This window comes from Cebus imitator, unplaced genomic scaffold (genome assembly GCF_001604975.1).
Source record: "Cebus imitator isolate Cc_AM_T3 unplaced genomic scaffold, Cebus_imitator-1.0 Scaffold63, whole genome shotgun sequence".
Classification (NCBI taxonomy): Eukaryota; Metazoa; Chordata; class Mammalia; order Primates; family Cebidae; genus Cebus; species Cebus imitator.
In genome coordinates, this window is record NW_016107378.1 from 3,181,953 (window position 1) to 3,198,589 (window position 16,637).

At 38.4% G+C, this 16,637-nt stretch overlaps 1 protein-coding gene across 4 annotated transcripts in view; it reads left to right on the forward strand.

Moving 5' to 3' along the window:
• TOX3 (TOX high mobility group box family member 3) overlaps window positions 1-12,857 on the forward strand; it is a 105,683-nt gene extending 92,826 nt beyond the window's left edge. For 2 of the 4 annotated variants that reach the window (XM_017530109.2, XM_017530110.2), the window contains exons 4-8: window positions 686-955; window positions 5,009-5,236; window positions 6,882-6,962; window positions 10,897-11,619; window positions 11,893-12,857. In XM_017530109.2, the coding sequence (XP_017385598.1) occupies window positions 686-955; window positions 5,009-5,236; window positions 6,882-6,962; window positions 10,897-11,619; window positions 11,893-11,946 (1,356 nt within the window). In that variant the 3' untranslated portion in view covers window positions 11,947-12,857. Of the gene's footprint in view, window positions 1-685; window positions 956-5,008; window positions 5,237-6,881; window positions 6,963-10,896 lie in introns of all 4 variants that reach the window. The other 2 variants (XM_017530111.2, XM_017530112.2) reach the window with 1 other exon arrangement.
• The last annotated feature ends 3,780 nt before the right edge of the window (window positions 12,858-16,637 follow it).

A 16,637-nucleotide genomic window follows, 5' to 3' on the forward strand; every position in this document is an offset into this window, starting at 1 on the left:
CCTCCCTGCCTCCCTCCCACCTCCCTCCTTCCCTCCCCTCCCCTCCCCCTCCCTCCCCTCCCCTCCCCCTCCCTCCCTCCCTCCCTCCCTTCCTTCCTTCCTTCCTCCCTTCCTCCCTCCCTTCCTTCCTTCCATATTCATTGACAGTTCTATAATGAAATTGTCTGGGCTGGTCCCCAGCACAGTGTCTCACACCTGTAATCACAGCAACTTAGGAGGCTGAGGAAAGTGGACCACGAGGTCAGGAGATGAAGACCATCCTGGCCAACCTGGTGAAACCTGATCTCTACTAAAATACAAAAAAAAAAAAATTATCTGGGCATGTTGGTGTGCACCTGTAGCCCTGGCTACTTGGGAGGCTGAGGCAGGGGAATTGCCTGAACCCAGGAAGCAGAGATTGCAGTGAGCCGAGATCACTCCACTGCACTCCAGCCTGGCAACAGAGCAAAGCTCTACCTCAAAAGAAAAGAAAAATAGTCTGGGCTGGATATTTGGATTTTGTGCTTTTCGCCTTCCAACTTCTTGGCATGTGTCCTTATATTTAATAAATGAACAGAGACCATCATCCTGCAATAGGTCAGACCTATCAACATTGCAACAATTGAAACCTATCTAATGAGCTGCTAACCTGATAAGTTCACTGGTATCTGGAAAAACTTTTCCCCCTTCACTGCTTCCTTTCTAGGATCAGAGCCACACACAAGTATCCCAATATCGGCAGGATCCCTCCTTGATCATGCGGTCCATCGTCCACATGACCGATGCTGCGCGCTCTGGGGTCATGCCTCCTGCCCAGCTCACCACCATCAACCAGTCTCAGCTCAGTGCCCAGTTGGGGTTGAATTTGGGAGGTGCCAGTATGCCTCACACATCTCCTTCACCTCCAGCAAGCAAATCGGCTACTCCCTCCCCTTCCAGCTCTATCAATGAAGAGGATGCTGATGAAGCCAGCAGAGTAAGTCAGAACTGTCTTAGTGTACAAACTGCCAGAGAATATGGGATCACCCCGTACTATTTGAATTTCATTGATAGTATTACTGTGTTTTTTCTTCATGGATTTGGAGTAGCATTTAAATGTATGATGGTTTGTTGTTTTTCTTCACTCTTTCATTTATTTTCTATAGGAAGCATGTTGGACTGGAAATAGAGAGATCTGGCCTCTCCTACTATAGATAGCTGTAAGGCATTGGATATGTTATTTAACTGTTGTAGCCCAAGTTTTCTAATCTGCAAAAGGAGGACGCCCTGCTACACATTTCCAGAAATTCTAGATATTCCAGAAATTCTTAACTGCTCTGGTTCTAAGTTAATGTCTGTGTGAACAAGCTTGATCCAGTGTGTTGGCCAAGCTGCTGCCACATTTGACAGCCTTGTACCTTCAGTGATGTCTATCACTGAGTTTGTTCTCATCATCTCACATTTTTGCCTTTGTCCTGGGATACGTATAATTTTAAATGATACATAGTTTGAAATAAAAACTGTGTCCCAGGTATGACTTTTCTAAATGCTTAGAACAAATAATGAAAAAGAATACTGTAATAGTACATAATTACTCATTAGTCACTCATTAACTGTGTGTTGTATACCTACTCTGTGCTTGACATTTTGTTTGGTTCTTGAGATACAAAGGTTTACAAGAGAATTACTGCTCATGAGACTCCCCACTGGGGATGAATAGCAATGTTTAAAACTAGCTCCAGATGTGATTAGTGATATAATTGATGTATCTGGTGTGCTGAGATTCTAATCGATTCTGCTTGGGAGAGTGATTTGAGGAAGAGTTTATTGAGAAAGTGATATTTGAATTAGGTCTAAGAGGATAAATAAAAGTTTGTGAGGCAGAATAGAGAGGCCAGCATTTTGGTGGGGGACTAGTGAAGAACAGTGGAAGTACATGGTATTTATGGGTAACATGAAGTTTGATATGGGGGAAGAGAGAAATAGAACTTGAAGAACAAAATGACTTAAATGTGGTGGTCTTTATTCTGTTGGTAGCTGAGAACAGATTAATTATTTGCACTGAGGAGTGGCATAAGTAATTTATGCTTTAGAGAGATAACTTTGGCTATATATAGAATGCCTTATAAAGGGAGGGACCAAAGAAAGGGAAATTAATTAGAAGACTCTTTTGTTATATTTTCTTGCATCAAGGGAAGGAATGGACAGGAGATACCAGATTAGCAGGCATTTTAGGAGTGAGAATCATAAAGATTTTAAAGATTTGGTGATCCACCAGCATTTAAAGAAGAGATAAATTGGGTTTTAGTTTGAGATCCAGAATGGAGATCAGTAAATGAGAGGAGCAGCCCACAAAGAGAGGAGTGTCCTCCCCCATGAGGAACATGAGTTTGGCTTGTTAGAGCTGGGTTTGAGGTGCTTACATTGGAGTCTAGAATTCAGTTCATGGGAGCTGGAACTATAAATTTTGGGACCATCAGGGCATGGATGAGAAGAAGTGAAAGTAATCAGGACTTCTCAGAAAGTATAAGGAGCAAGTCAAGGACAGAACCCTGAGCATCATTTACTTCTAAGTAGCAAAAGGAAGAAGAGGAGCTAGAGACTTAAGAGTGTTGAAGAACAGTGGAGGGAGGTTCGAGTGATGCTGCAGAAATTGAAGGGGTCTCAAGATGAAGGGTTGAGTCTATAACATCACATTAGCACCCCACTGGGCCCATGAATGGTAAATGCACTGACAGTCTTCTCATAGTCACAGAACTTCAGTCCAGAGGATTGAGAAGAAATGACTAAAGACTCTTGAGGGTTATGATCGGATGGAGTTAGGTAACAGCTTAGCCATTACAGTTCCAATGGATTCCTTTCCCTCCAATCACATGTCCACTGATCTTCATACTTGCCGCTGTACCAAGCTGAAATTGTCATGTCTTAAAGAGGACCTCTTATGGGACTCCTAGCTTGCTCCATTTTAAGCAAGGGTCTAGGTTTTGTGTAAAGACAATGAAGCCAATTTATCTTTATTGAACCTCAGCTGAGAAAGGAAGATTAAAATTATCATTGATTATGTCTCTTGGGGTAAAGCTGTTTTTCCAGCTTTCTGTCCCAACCCTTTAAAGTCAGTGACACAAAAATTTACTTAGGAGAATTAATTCTGAGTTTTAATTTAAATTGTGAGACTCCTCATTTCTAGTTTATCCTTAAAAAGTAATAATGATTGGGGCACATAATGGTTATCCAAGAAAGACATCAAAGGTGGTCAATATTTGAATATTGTTTTACAGATAATGAAGTTGAACTCCTCTCATTTTGAAAAAGGCTGCTCTGGAAATTAATTTCATCTTGCCATTGGTCAAGATATTGTGGCACTAACAGTGCCAGATTTTCTTCCACGAGAAGAATATAGTTGTTTGATTCAACTAGAAAAATATGTCTGTCTGTAGATAGCTTTTCTTGTTAAAGTAATGTTTTTCATTGAAGGAATACTTACCTCCAAGTGAAGCTCTAACTGAAAGGCATCTGACTCTCTTGGAAATTCACATTCATTAAGTAGAATTAAACAAATCTCACTTATTCTGAACATTTAGAAAAAAGACTATGGGCTCTAGAGAATTATTGAATTAATTGTGTGAGTTATGAAAGATGGCATTTTGGAGGAGAAGTGAGATATGACTTAACACCATCTGAAGCTTATAAACTACTCAGATAAAGTGTAGATGCTGTTATCTCTCAAATAGTGCAAACAATAGCCTCACCCAGAAGTAGGCCAGTGGTTTCTTAACACTTTGAGGGTTCAGAGTTCTCTAAGAAAAGTTCCTTATCAGTTTTCTCCCTAAGAATTTTAGTAAATGGTAAAAATTCAGTAAAAGTTCTGAATGACCCTCATTTAGAAAGTAAATAATACACCAGGAAAATTTGAATTAGAATTCAAGCCATTAAAAGTCAACCTGTTAGTAACTTGAATCCACCTTGCCCAAGGCTGGCTTTGAAAACAGATTTTGTCAAGCATTGGGGGATTCTTGATGAAGTTAACTGCAAAATTATCTTTGATAGTTATATTGTAATCTCGGGGAATGAAACAAGGTTTACAAATCATGTACCCTGCTTCTCTGATAAGTATACTAAATGATCAGTGAACTTAGATGATGGTAGCTGGCGAATATGGAGCTTAGTCGTCTTTAAAGTGGGAAACTATCACCATATCAGTTTCTGATCTCTTAGAGTTCATGTTGCGAATATGCGTGAGTCTCTATGGCACTGTTCTTGTGGGCAGAGTTACTAGCCATAGATAGCAAACATCTTCTTTCTAGTCTTAGTGATTTTTAAGTATCATATATTGCTTTTTTTTTTACAGGTTTTAAATTTTACAGAGAGTGTCAATTTCCCTTTTATCTCCACTTAAAGTGGTTTTTACATTTTTACATTTGTTGTTATCTTAATCTTTAAAAAATTATTGTTATTTTAGAAAGTAAAGATGACCTTTCCCTTATGTTGCAAGTATAGAAATTGGAACTAATTTCCATTTGAGTTTCTGGAGAGTCATTAGCAAAGTAACATTCTGGCAAAATTTAAAAATCAGCCTCAACAAAAAATACCACAACAATTAATTCAGATCACACATCGGGCCTGTGTCCACGGCTAGGGACCTCATTTAAAATATTTGAATATGATCAACATCCTGAATATTATTTAGGTTTTACTTCTAAAACCTCTGAAAATATAAAATATTTTGCTGATGTATGCATATGTAGTATAGCATATATACAGCATTGCCTGGTATAGAGTGTTCTGTTTTTCATTACTCATAATTGCTATTTAGAGCATATGTTGTGGATGTATTGAAGATACTTCTGGGTCTCATTAATCAATGTTCTAAATGCTAATCTCTGCTGTCTGGTTAACTCCAAGCAAGTTTACCCCTCCCCCGGTTTTGGTGGTGATTCATCTGTTGATGATGCCTAACAAAACCTTCAAAGAACAGTTATGGATCTGAGTTAAGTCTTGTTGCATTCTCTGCAAGTACATTCTAGGCAGTGAATTTCTTCCTGCTTTGCAGGCCATTGGAGAGAAAAGAGCTGCTCCAGACTCTGGCAAGAAGCCCAAGACTCCAAAGAAAAAGAAAAAGAAAGATCCCAATGAGCCACAGAAGCCAGTGTCAGCATATGCCCTGTTTTTCAGAGACACACAGGCTGCAATTAAAGGTCAAAACCCCAATGCAACCTTTGGAGAGGTCTCAAAAATTGTAGCATCTATGTGGGACAGCCTTGGAGAAGAACAAAAGCAGGTGAGACAAAGACCCATTAAGGCCCCGTATTAAAACGTTACCCAGAGTATTCCTCACACCTTTTCTGAGTGCACGTGTTCACTTAATATGATTGCTTCTTTTGCAAGCCTTTTCTAAGCGATGGTATTAAAAAACCCAGACGTATAAATCTAAACAACTCTCCAGTTATATTGATTTCTCTGTCAGCTCATGGGTGCATGTTCAGAACTCACTCAGAGAAAGGTTGGAAGAAATCCAGGCAGTATCCTGCAAGCATAAACTTTTGATGACCATCTTTTCATTTTAAATAATGTGGAATTTTTCCCTCTTTGTTCAAAAAGGGCACTACAAAGGGATTAGGTCCATCCCGCTTGCCTTTCCATTGATCATCTTTCTGAACCCTTGTGCTGTCCTGGTGGGTTTCCAAACTTTGAAGCTGCCTCTGCATGTCTCATTATTGTCACTGGGCATTTGAAATTTTATTCCAAGTTCATTTTAAAGCAAGGCAGTATGAGAGGTATTCAGAAATTAGCCATGCTGGTGGGAGATACTTCCTTAGGGGCTTCGCCTCCTCTTCTTCTCTTTGCAACTCCTCCACACAAATGGAGAGAAGAATGGGTACCTTGGGGGTCAGTCCCGGTCCCCCCTTGCCCTCCCCGCCAGCACAAAGCTCCAATTACCATTAATAGAAGTTAACTTTCACATATCTGCAGAAGAATAGATCAACCCCTATGAATGATAAAATAGAATAATTGTTTTAAGGAATGAAGAGTGGAAAGCCCTTGATTTTTATTTACAAATCATGAACTTATTTCAGGAACTCATTTCTAGGATCTTATTTTGTTGGGATGTTGCAGCACTAGAAATTTCTCGTTCCTTTGCATTGAGTTTATTACTGCAGACAGCAGACTGATTTTCTGTCCTAGAAATACAATTCAGTGGGACTGGGAAAGTGCTGCACCTAACTTTTAAATTCTGGAGAGAAAGATAGTTTGCACATGGATCTAACACCCAGCCATCAGACGACTTAAAAGGAGAAGCCCAAATCATCTTTAATATGCTGGGATTTTATTTTTGTAACTCAGTGGTGTCACTGATGGAAATCTCCTATCTTTGATGATTTTTGACTTTTTATTTTGCCCCAAGGTTGAAACGCCTTGCTCTTTTCTCTTCTGTCTTCATCAATCTACCTGTTGTTTTTATCCTCTGGTTTGGTGTAGTTTAGAAGGGTATCTGAGGGAAAGAAGCCATAGATGGAGAAACTCATTACTTTGTATAAAGTAAGCCATTTGCAGCAAAGCTTATTTTTCTTGCTACCTTATTTATTGCCTTAGCTTGAGGTTTTCAGCTGTTCTCAAGGAAAAGTGATTCTCAAGGAATCTCTACTGCAACCAGAAATCTTTTTCTTATTTGCAATAATAAATATAAAAATTGTGCTCCAGTGGGGATGGCAGGTTTTTTGTTTTGTTTTCATGTCCGTGTGTATGTGTGTGTGTGTGTGGGGGGGGGTGGGTGGGTGTGGGTGTGTGCTAATATTTAAAAATCAGAGCCAAAGAGACCAACCATTTTATGTGAGTTGTGTTTATGTGACCTAATTTGTGCAGCAGTGATTTTATAGCTGAGAACTTATACGCTAAAGGTGGTGCTAATTGTGGTCTTTTAATAGGTATATAAAAGGAAAACAGAAGCTGCCAAAAAAGAATACCTGAAGGCCCTGGCGGCATACAGGGCCAGCCTCGTTTCTAAGGTAAACCTGGGCAGGGGCGGCTGGTCTCCAAAATAGTTACAGCATGGAAAACAGCCCTTAAGCATTGAAAACATAATTTGTAGCTCCCCTAAGAGTTGATGGAAAGGCATCTTGAACAACTTGTAAACTGACTTGTTTTCTTTAGAGATTACCCAAATGATGATCTGAAAATACAAGTTAATTTAAGCAGCTGAATCTAAATTGTTTCTGAGATTCCCTGATCTTATATATGTGTATGTATCCATATAGACAAATTTTAAGTAGGCTTGTATGCTTTTGGTCAGAGATTGGAACCTGTGTTAATGGTCCTCTGTTTAAACTGGGAGTTATGTTTCAGGCATTTTTGGACATCATATTATAAATTCTCTGGTGGTTACATTACTATAACAGAGGGTGTTGCATTTTTGACCAAACTCTTCTGTATCATATAAATTAATAAACCTCATGATCATTTAAAATAAAATTATACTCCAAGGGCTAAAAAAAAGCCTATATGTATTATATATAGAGTATACAATGGACCCTGATGTGTTATAGAATGCACCAATATTCCAAGCAAATGTCACTTTAGATTGTAATCACCTTGATTCAAAGGAATATAAGTTGTTACATTATATTAACATTTAATCAGTTTTGTCTCTTGCCTTTCTATATTTTTACAGGTTTGGGGAAGGATAATTTGATCTAATATATTTTTGCTATAGGTACTTTTTTTCTGACAAGTAGATATACCATTTCCTTGTCACTGTTGCTGTTTCAAGTACAACCTAGGGCCTCAAAGCCATTTTAAAAGGGTTCTTTCCCTTTTTTCTCTTTTCACCTGAGTTGTTTCTTCTTTATAATCTGTATTAAGTATTTGTATGAAGATCTATCATTTGCAGCTACTCAGAATCAGATCAACAGAGGTCCTCCTGTCTTTGTCGACAGCTCTTAGGACACTTCCCACTTCATTAGATAGAGAAGAGATTTATCAGGTCAATAGCCAAGCCTCTTTCTCAGACGCTGGAAGACACATACTGGAAGATATACTGATGTTGGACTCAGACTTGCACACTGGCAGAAAACAGCTGACTGTATGGGCTGTAGATGTTAAGAATTAAAATATAGTTGGTGGTTAATTAGATGGAGTGAAGTGAATAGAGTAATAGTGTGCATGTACTTCTTAAGTGGATCATTTATTCATTCATTTATCCAGAGCAGGTATAGGTGATTTTGTGCATTAGAGTATGAATAATTGACCATATATGGATTTAAACCAAGATCCAGCATCTCGAAAGGCATTCAGGGAGTATTAACCATGATTAGGCTCGTGAAGCCTATGACTGACTTAGAAGGGATAACTTAAACATTACCTACTAGAATCAGGATTCAAAAATATCTCCAGATGGAATTCAGTGACACCAAAAAGAAAAAAAATAATAATTCAATAGGATAGAATTTAGAAGGAATAAATTTAAAATACTGGAATTTTGTTTGCTTTTTAGTTCAGTAAATGCACTTTGAGAGGATCCTAAATCTCTATTCAAAGTACTGGGAGGCAACTAAAGTAGTCTTTAGTTATAAATTTAGAATAATTTCAAACTGAACCAAAAGCGTGAAGTAGCTGCTAATATAGTGATCCCACAGGATGCAGCATCTAATTGTACCATGATTATTAGACTACTTCTAAAGAATTGGTTCTGTTTTGGACCCCACAATTTAAAGAGCGATGGCAATCAATTGAAGTCTCTCTAGAGCATTGCTTCCCACAATGGTGAGGACTGAAAATCACATCATGTTAGAATAACTGGAAGAATCAGGGAGGTAAGGACTTGGAGGCATATGATCTTAGTCCTCAAATCTAAGGACCGTTATATAAGGGAAATGAAGTCGATGTTTGTGCCCAAGAGAGGAAAACTCATCCAAGGGGTGATCTTACAGGAAACAAAAGTTCAGCCCCAGCATCAGAAATATCAATAGGGTTGCATCATATGCACATTTAACTTATGCCTCTGCATGCAGAGCCTCAGACCTCCTCCCTTAAGATGCAACTCTGCTATCACTTTTAATCTTTACAACAACCAAATAAATTCATAGAGGCTTACTATTAAATCATAAAGGAACAAGAAGGCAGGCAAGGAAGAACTCTGTGCAATCATCCACCCATCTCCACTTACCATTAAGACAGCATTTTAATAGCAAAACTGTGCAACTGAGCTGCCCAGGTGTTGAAATACAGACTTTCTTTGTGTTTTTTTCCTTAAGACTAGCTTGTTAATTTTTAACTACTAGAATGTATAAGAATTATGTACATGTTTACTGTGTAGTCTACTTTATGGGTGATTTAATTTTTTTTTAAAGATGACTTTGAATATTTATAGGCTGCTTCTTACCCTAAGACCTTAGAACATGGCCATTCAGGAACATGCAGCCCCACTGAGTTTTGTAATGTGGAGAGCTGTCCACTGAAGGGGAGTGCCTTGAATTGATGACATGTGTTCAAACTGAAACCATCAGAGATGGCTTTTCCTACACTGGGTAACATCTCAGTTTCTTTCCAACAGGAAGATTTTATAAATAGGAGTCATAAAAATTTAGAAATACAAAATTGTTAGAGATAGTGGATGGCCACTTGATGTCTCCTAGGTGTTCCTGCAACACTCCCCTGCAAAATATCCTAATCGAATGAAGTATAAGAGGAAAAAAAATCATCTTTGGAATGGATCATTCCAATCACTGTCATGTTAGTGGAAGAATTTCTTTTTGTGGAGGCAGTGAAGTGTTTTTAGTACAAAATGTAATAGATAGTTCCTCTGTATGTTGAGCCCTAGATCTGCTGTTTATCTTTTAACAGGCAATTTGGTCCCATGAGGTTGAACGTTTTCCACTTATTTATGACTCCTTTGATAAATTCTAGAAATCTTCAAAAATAGTTGATGAACTAAAACCTTTCTAAGATTGTGAAAACTTCAATTTGGTATCTCTAAGGAAACCGATAATGGTTTTCTTATATTTGAGTGCACATTGTTATAAATAATCACACAACACAGGGCTTTCAAGTGTTTTAGTGGCTGTTTTCTGGTAATGATAATTGTTAACTAATAAAAATAGCTAATATTTATTGCTTCCCATGGACCCGACGCTTTCCTAAAATGCTTAACATGTGAGTTCATTTAATTCTCACAGCCTCTGCACAAGAAAAATACCATATAACCCAATGTTATAGATAAGAAAACAGGAACAGATGAGTAAATTAACTTGCCCAATGTCACAAAGTTGTTAGGTCAGACAGCTGGATTTGAACTCAGGCAATCTGTACTATATTGTCTTTCAACATATGGTACTCAATGGTGGTTAGTACAGACTTAAATGCAAAAGAATTGTTGCTCTTAAATATGTGCATCAGTTATCTTTTACCACAATAGTGCTATGTAATAAACCATCCCCAAAGCTCAGTGATGTGATAAAAGATAAGCATTTATCCTGAGAGAGTGCCAGTTAGCTGACTGGTTCTTCAGACCTAGACCAGACTTGGTAGAATCAGATATTCTTGATCCTTCGTCTGGGGTCAGCTTGCATGTTGGAGGGGGCTGGACTCATTCACATTTATCTCAGTTGGCTGGCAGTGAACTGACTCTTGAGTGGAGTAACTGGGCCACATGTCTGGGCACATGGCAGGGGCAGGCTTGAGCCCTCAGCTTGGAACTGGGACAGTATCACTGTTACCACATTCTGTTAGCCAAAGCAAAGGCACAAGACCAGCCCAGACTCAAGGAGGTAGGGGTTTGACTCCATCTCTGGGCAGAGTGAAAAAGTCATAAGTCAAAGAGTATAGATACAGGAAGGCATGAATAATGGTCATTAAAAAAAATCAATTTATAATACCTAAAAATGCTTAAATATTTTAAATACTTATGTATTGTAACATTCTGGAATTTTTTCCCCCCAAATGCAGGCTGCTGCTGAGTCAGCAGAAGCCCAGACCATCCGTTCTGTTCAGCAGACCCTGGCGTCAACCAATCTAACATCCTCCCTCCTTCTCAACACTCCACTGTCTCAACATGGAACAGTGTCAGCATCACCCCAGACTCTCCAGCAATCCCTCCCTAGGTCAATCGCTCCCAAACCCTTAACCATGAGACTCCCCATGAACCAGATTGTCACATCAGTCACCATTGCAGCCAACATGCCCTCGAACATTGGGGCTCCACTGATAAGCTCCATGGGAACGACCATGGTTGGCTCAGCACCCTCCACCCAAGTGAGCCCTTCGGTGCAAACCCAGCAGCATCAGATGCAGTTGCAGCAGCAGCAACAGCAACAACAACAGATGCAACAGATGCAGCAGCAGCAACTCCAGCAGCACCAAATGCATCAGCAAATCCAGCAGCAAATGCAACAGCAGCATTTCCAGCACCACATGCAGCAGCACCTGCAGCAGCAGCAGCATCTCCAGCAGCAGATTAATCAACAGCAGCTGCAGCAGCAGCTGCAGCAGCGCCTCCAGCTGCAGCAGCTGCAACACATGCAGCACCAGTCTCAGCCTTCTCCTCGGCAGCACTCCCCCGTCGCCTCCCAGATAACATCCCCCATCCCTGCCATTGGGAGCCCCCAGCCAACCTCTCAGCAGCACCAGTCGCAAATACAGTCTCAGACACAGACTCAAGTATTATCACAGGTCAGTATTTTCTGAAGACCCATGTGGCAGACGGATTTGTGTATACCGAGGAGAGTGGCATAGGAGGGTAAAGCATATGTGGCTGAAACCTGTAAGTTGGTGTTGGTTATGCAGAAATGTGTAACAGATCAAACGGTCCTCTCAAGTGTCTATTAGATAGGCAATAAGAACTACAGTGTAGCTGAGTAACATCTTTTAGCTGACTATAAATTACTTTGTTTTTAAACAAGGAAACCTGTGCTCTTTTGTGTGATGCCTTTTTTATTTATTCAGGCTATACCTACAATATGTGAATCAAACTGTTTAATGAATCCTGGGACATATTAATGACTATAAACTGGCCTCTCTGAGTCATAGAAAATGGCCTTATTTCTCCAGAAGTGAATAATCCACACTTCCAGGCTATCTGAACTTCCGAAGCCCTAAAAATAAAAAGCACAGTTGTAACTACCTGAAATATGAAGATCCAGTTTCATACAAACATTTGTATGACGTGAATAGTTGATGGCATTTTTTTGTCATAAAAAAAATAATGTAAATCACAGACTTTTGCCAAAGCTCTTATTTTTTTTCCTAAATCTCTCCAGAAAAAAAAAATGCAAGTGATTAGCTTCAATTATTGACTTATTTCCACTTTTTATCCATGGCTTCTCCAAATCAAACCACAGTATATGTTGTAACAATATCTATGACCACGTTAGCCCATTATATTCATTCTAATTAGAAGAAAAGAAATGTGAATATTATATTCCGTGTTTTGAGTGACAAGTTTCGAAAAATAAACACTGTATTTTTAAAAGGGAAATGCACTTAAATGAAGACAGTTATTACAAAAGTTAAGATTTAAAATGAAAAAGCAAGAGTTTTTATTATGATGTAATACCAGTAGAATATTTAAAAGGCATACCACATCTGAATAATCAATGTAAATATTTTCTTTCAAAGTTGTAAGTTTTCATATCATGTGCTGTAAAGTTTTCCTAAATGAGGCTTTAACGTAAACACTGGTGACATAAACCATTCATTGCTATGTTGCTTATTGTGTTTTTATGCTGTTTTATACTTTTTTATGAGTTATGATAGCAGCAATTAAGTTGTTTGTATTTTGCTTAACTAAAACAAAAATGCTTTTATCTTGCTATAGAATAAACACATTTCAGTAAAAACTGTGGACTGTATTTTGATGCAACAACAAGGAAACTGTTCACTTTTCAAATAAAATGATATGTCAGATTTCATTTTTGTTTCCTTGAATACATGTAAGATGGGAAAATATGCCACATACCAGGTTTCGTTTGAGCCTAAGCATCATCTTCCATTTTTCAACTGGAAATGTGATATTTATGGCCAGGAATATGCATTGCACAGCCTGAAATCAAGATCCTTGAAAAAACCAAAAGAACCCCTTGCAGATATTTGTGTAATTGTCTTTTTTTAAGATGCAAGTACAAGGTAAGTATAGAGAAAATAGTAATCACTTTTTTCCTGAGGGGGAGGAGTGGTTGTAACTAGCTGGGGATCGTGATGTTACTGCTATTAAAATGGTGAATGCTAATTTTTAAGCCAAAATAATTATTTTGGTGCCCATTTCTTTCCCCCTCTCCTTGCTCTGTAGCAGTTCCTCTTTGAGAGCAGTGTGACCACTATCCCCAGTTGTCTTGCATGATTAATTACAGCATCTGTCCTGTCAGAAGCTATAATGAAGAGGTCTTGATAAAAATTGCAAATTACCACTGGCAACAGTCTTAAACTGCTTATGATAAAATGAAAATTAAAAACAGCAAGTGTCAACCCTGACCAGAATCCTAATCTGGAAAGAATGAGTGTGCGTGTGGTACGCGCCATAGATACTGTGTGTAAGACATTCAAAAATAATGGAATATGGATCCCTCAAAGTTGTTGTATTTCAGAGAATATTTACTGTATGTTGTGGGTTATGAATAATGAATTCAGCTTTCAATATTTCATAATCCTCTCCTACTCTGTATTATGTACAAATATTGAACAGCAAGAGATTCTAATTATAAATTTATGGATTTCTTGCTGTAGAAAAATTTATGTCTAAATTGAAGCTTTTCATAAGATGTATTAGCTGACAGGTATCAGTGTTCAAACAGCCTTAGAATGATGCCTAATCACATCTACAAGGGGGTGATTGTATTCCACAAAGAAATGATCTGCTAGCATCAGACCCATCAGAAGTACAGCTCGAATGGTAAAAGATTTTCTGTGAATTGAAACTAACGTTACATAACATAACCATTTTATATTCTGTTGTGAAACCTTTAGACAAATGTCTTCAAAATTAATTGCTAAACTACATGTGACAGTAATTGTGTATTAGTTCTGTAATTGTCATTTTGAAAACCCATGAAGTATTGCTTGGAAAAAAATGTCACTAGTGATAAGACTTAATTGCAAGTGAAGTCTGTTTTTAACTGTTTGCAGTTAGAAGCAGGTGTTATAACATCTATTAAATGATTTTATAAATCTTAGGTTTTATCACATTTGATTAAATGCTGCTAAGCCACTGACGGTCAATTCCAGAGGAATAAAAAGTTTAATGACTACCAGTTTACAAAAATAATCACAAGGCAGATCTATATATTTAAAATGTCAAAAGGCTTGAATCATGAAGAGAATTTCTCAACCTTGTTACCTAATTATTATTTTCAGGATTTACAAAGCATGTTATGTACGAATTTATAGTTCAGCTTATACATGCGACTGGTTTCTATTCCTGAGACTTAAGTAAGTACTTGGTGCACTTTTTTTTTTGTTGTTGTTACAGGTCAGAAATAAATCAGGATAATGAAAAATAGACATGAGAAATGTGGTATCTGATTAGCTTCACAAAACCTAAATGGCCCAAATGCCTTCCCTCTTAAGTGGTCTACAGACACACCCTCCTTCATCGCGCGCGTGCACGCGCGCACACTCACACACACACACACCCCTTGTCTCTCTCACTGCCATGTAGACATTATTTTATTACTCTGGCTAAACATGTTCTCTTTTTGCATTAACCTGTACTGCTGTATGATGAAAGAACATAAGGCATTTTCATTTTTAGCTGACACGGGGTCATTAGTTCTTGACTCAAAAAACAAAAGCTTAAATGCCTTCGTGCAGCATAATTTCTGCAATATATTACCACCTGACGGAGGTTTGAAGGCTTTCTAGACAGATGGATTAATATCTCAAGTTTAAGTAGAAGTCCTCTGCTGTGTCCATTCAGCAAGCTTTAGACATCTGAGTGGTTTCTTTTCCATTTCTCACTTCATGGAGCATTTTTCAGCACTGGACTTCAATATAACCTTTTCTTCCCCCCCCACCCCCTTTGTTTGGCTTTTGTTTTGCAACAGCTGTTATTATCGTTTTTGGTCAGCTGTGATTGCTGGAGGCAAAATAGGACCAGATGGTGTTTTGCTATGCATGAATGGAGAGTTAGAGGAGTTGGGATTGAATAGGCCAAGTTTGAATGGTGTCTATGCACCACCTGCCTGCCTTAGCTGTGGCGTACACATCACAGTAGCATGATCCGTCTCAGACCTACTAGAATCGGATGGGAAAGTGGAGAGCTGGGGTGGATTTTCCCCATATTTATTGATCTTCCATGCCCTAACAGAATAATGCAGTGTACAGTCAATTTGAGATAATTGGATATGACACAGCATGGACATGTAATCTATCACTCCAGAATTCTGGTTCTCTTTAAGGATCTGACTGCTCTCCCAAACACACACACACACACGCACAGACACACACACACACACACACAATCAGTAGTAGCAAAAACTGGGCTAAGTAGGCACAACTGAAAAAAAATGTCTAAAACAGACTTTTAGGAGTCAGATTTGGAGAAGGGAAGACACTGAAAAATGTTAATGCAAAATGGAGAAAGCCTGATATTAATAGAAAGCCCTCATATTTGTACATTATACTTCAGGTATTACACATTTGTAAAAATGTGCCTTACTGAGAAAGTCAAACAGATAACCAGACTTGAATTCTCCTAGAAAATATTCTTAACTTTATAAATGTCTTCTCCCTATCCCCTCAAATATAGTTAGCTTTACTGAGGTCTGAACTGACCTCAGAATAAAGACTTTCCCTGAATTTTAAAGCTGGTGAGCAGATTTAATCTTCACAGATTTTGATCCTACAGGTGTGTGGGTTGTGTGGCACTGAGGAAATGCTTAACATCCAGGAGACAGGGCATCAGATTCCATTTGCCTAAGGCCCTAATTACTTAAATTTACTTCTGTTACATGCAAAACACTGTGATAGGTCTCAAAGAGATGCAAAAACAAACAATGCCTTCTGTTTATCTTGTGTGTGTTTGAAATTTTTCATAATAAAAGTTAAAAAGAAAACAGTGAAATAACAAAGCCATTCTGAACTTCAGGAGCTTTCATTTTTTATTGGAGTAGAAAAGGCACCCACCACACACAATGATTTGTGTGCCCGGAAGAGCCATTTTAAAAGTGTGTTCTTTAATCTGAGAAAATTAAAATGTATTTAGAAAGGGAGATTGCCATTGGTTAAAGTATTAAGGAAAGCTGCATGAAATTATGGGCATTTAAGATGTGCCTTGGAGGTTGGGTAGGATTTTAATGGGCCAAGATAGATGTCATCGTGGTAGAAGTGGAAGACATCTCTAGCCAAGGGGAGAGCAGAGAAAAGTCATTCAGGTTGAAAGCACAGGCACCTCAAAATAGCAAAGAGAATCAAACAAAATTGGACATGCAGCTTCCATGGAGGTGAGCAGGAATAACACTTGAGAGGAAGTGTGGGATCCAATTGTAGATCTTCCAGGGAATTATGATGAACTGCAAAAGCACTGAAGGCATCCGAGTAAGGCAGGTATGATCAGAATTGATTGAATGCATGAAGGCTAAAGGGTTTTATCTAATTTTTTAGAAGAAAGTGTCCAGGAGGCACTGAAAGCTGAAAGAAAAATGGAAAAGATGACCACTTAAAAATGTATCTCAATATTTAATTATTCATATCATAAA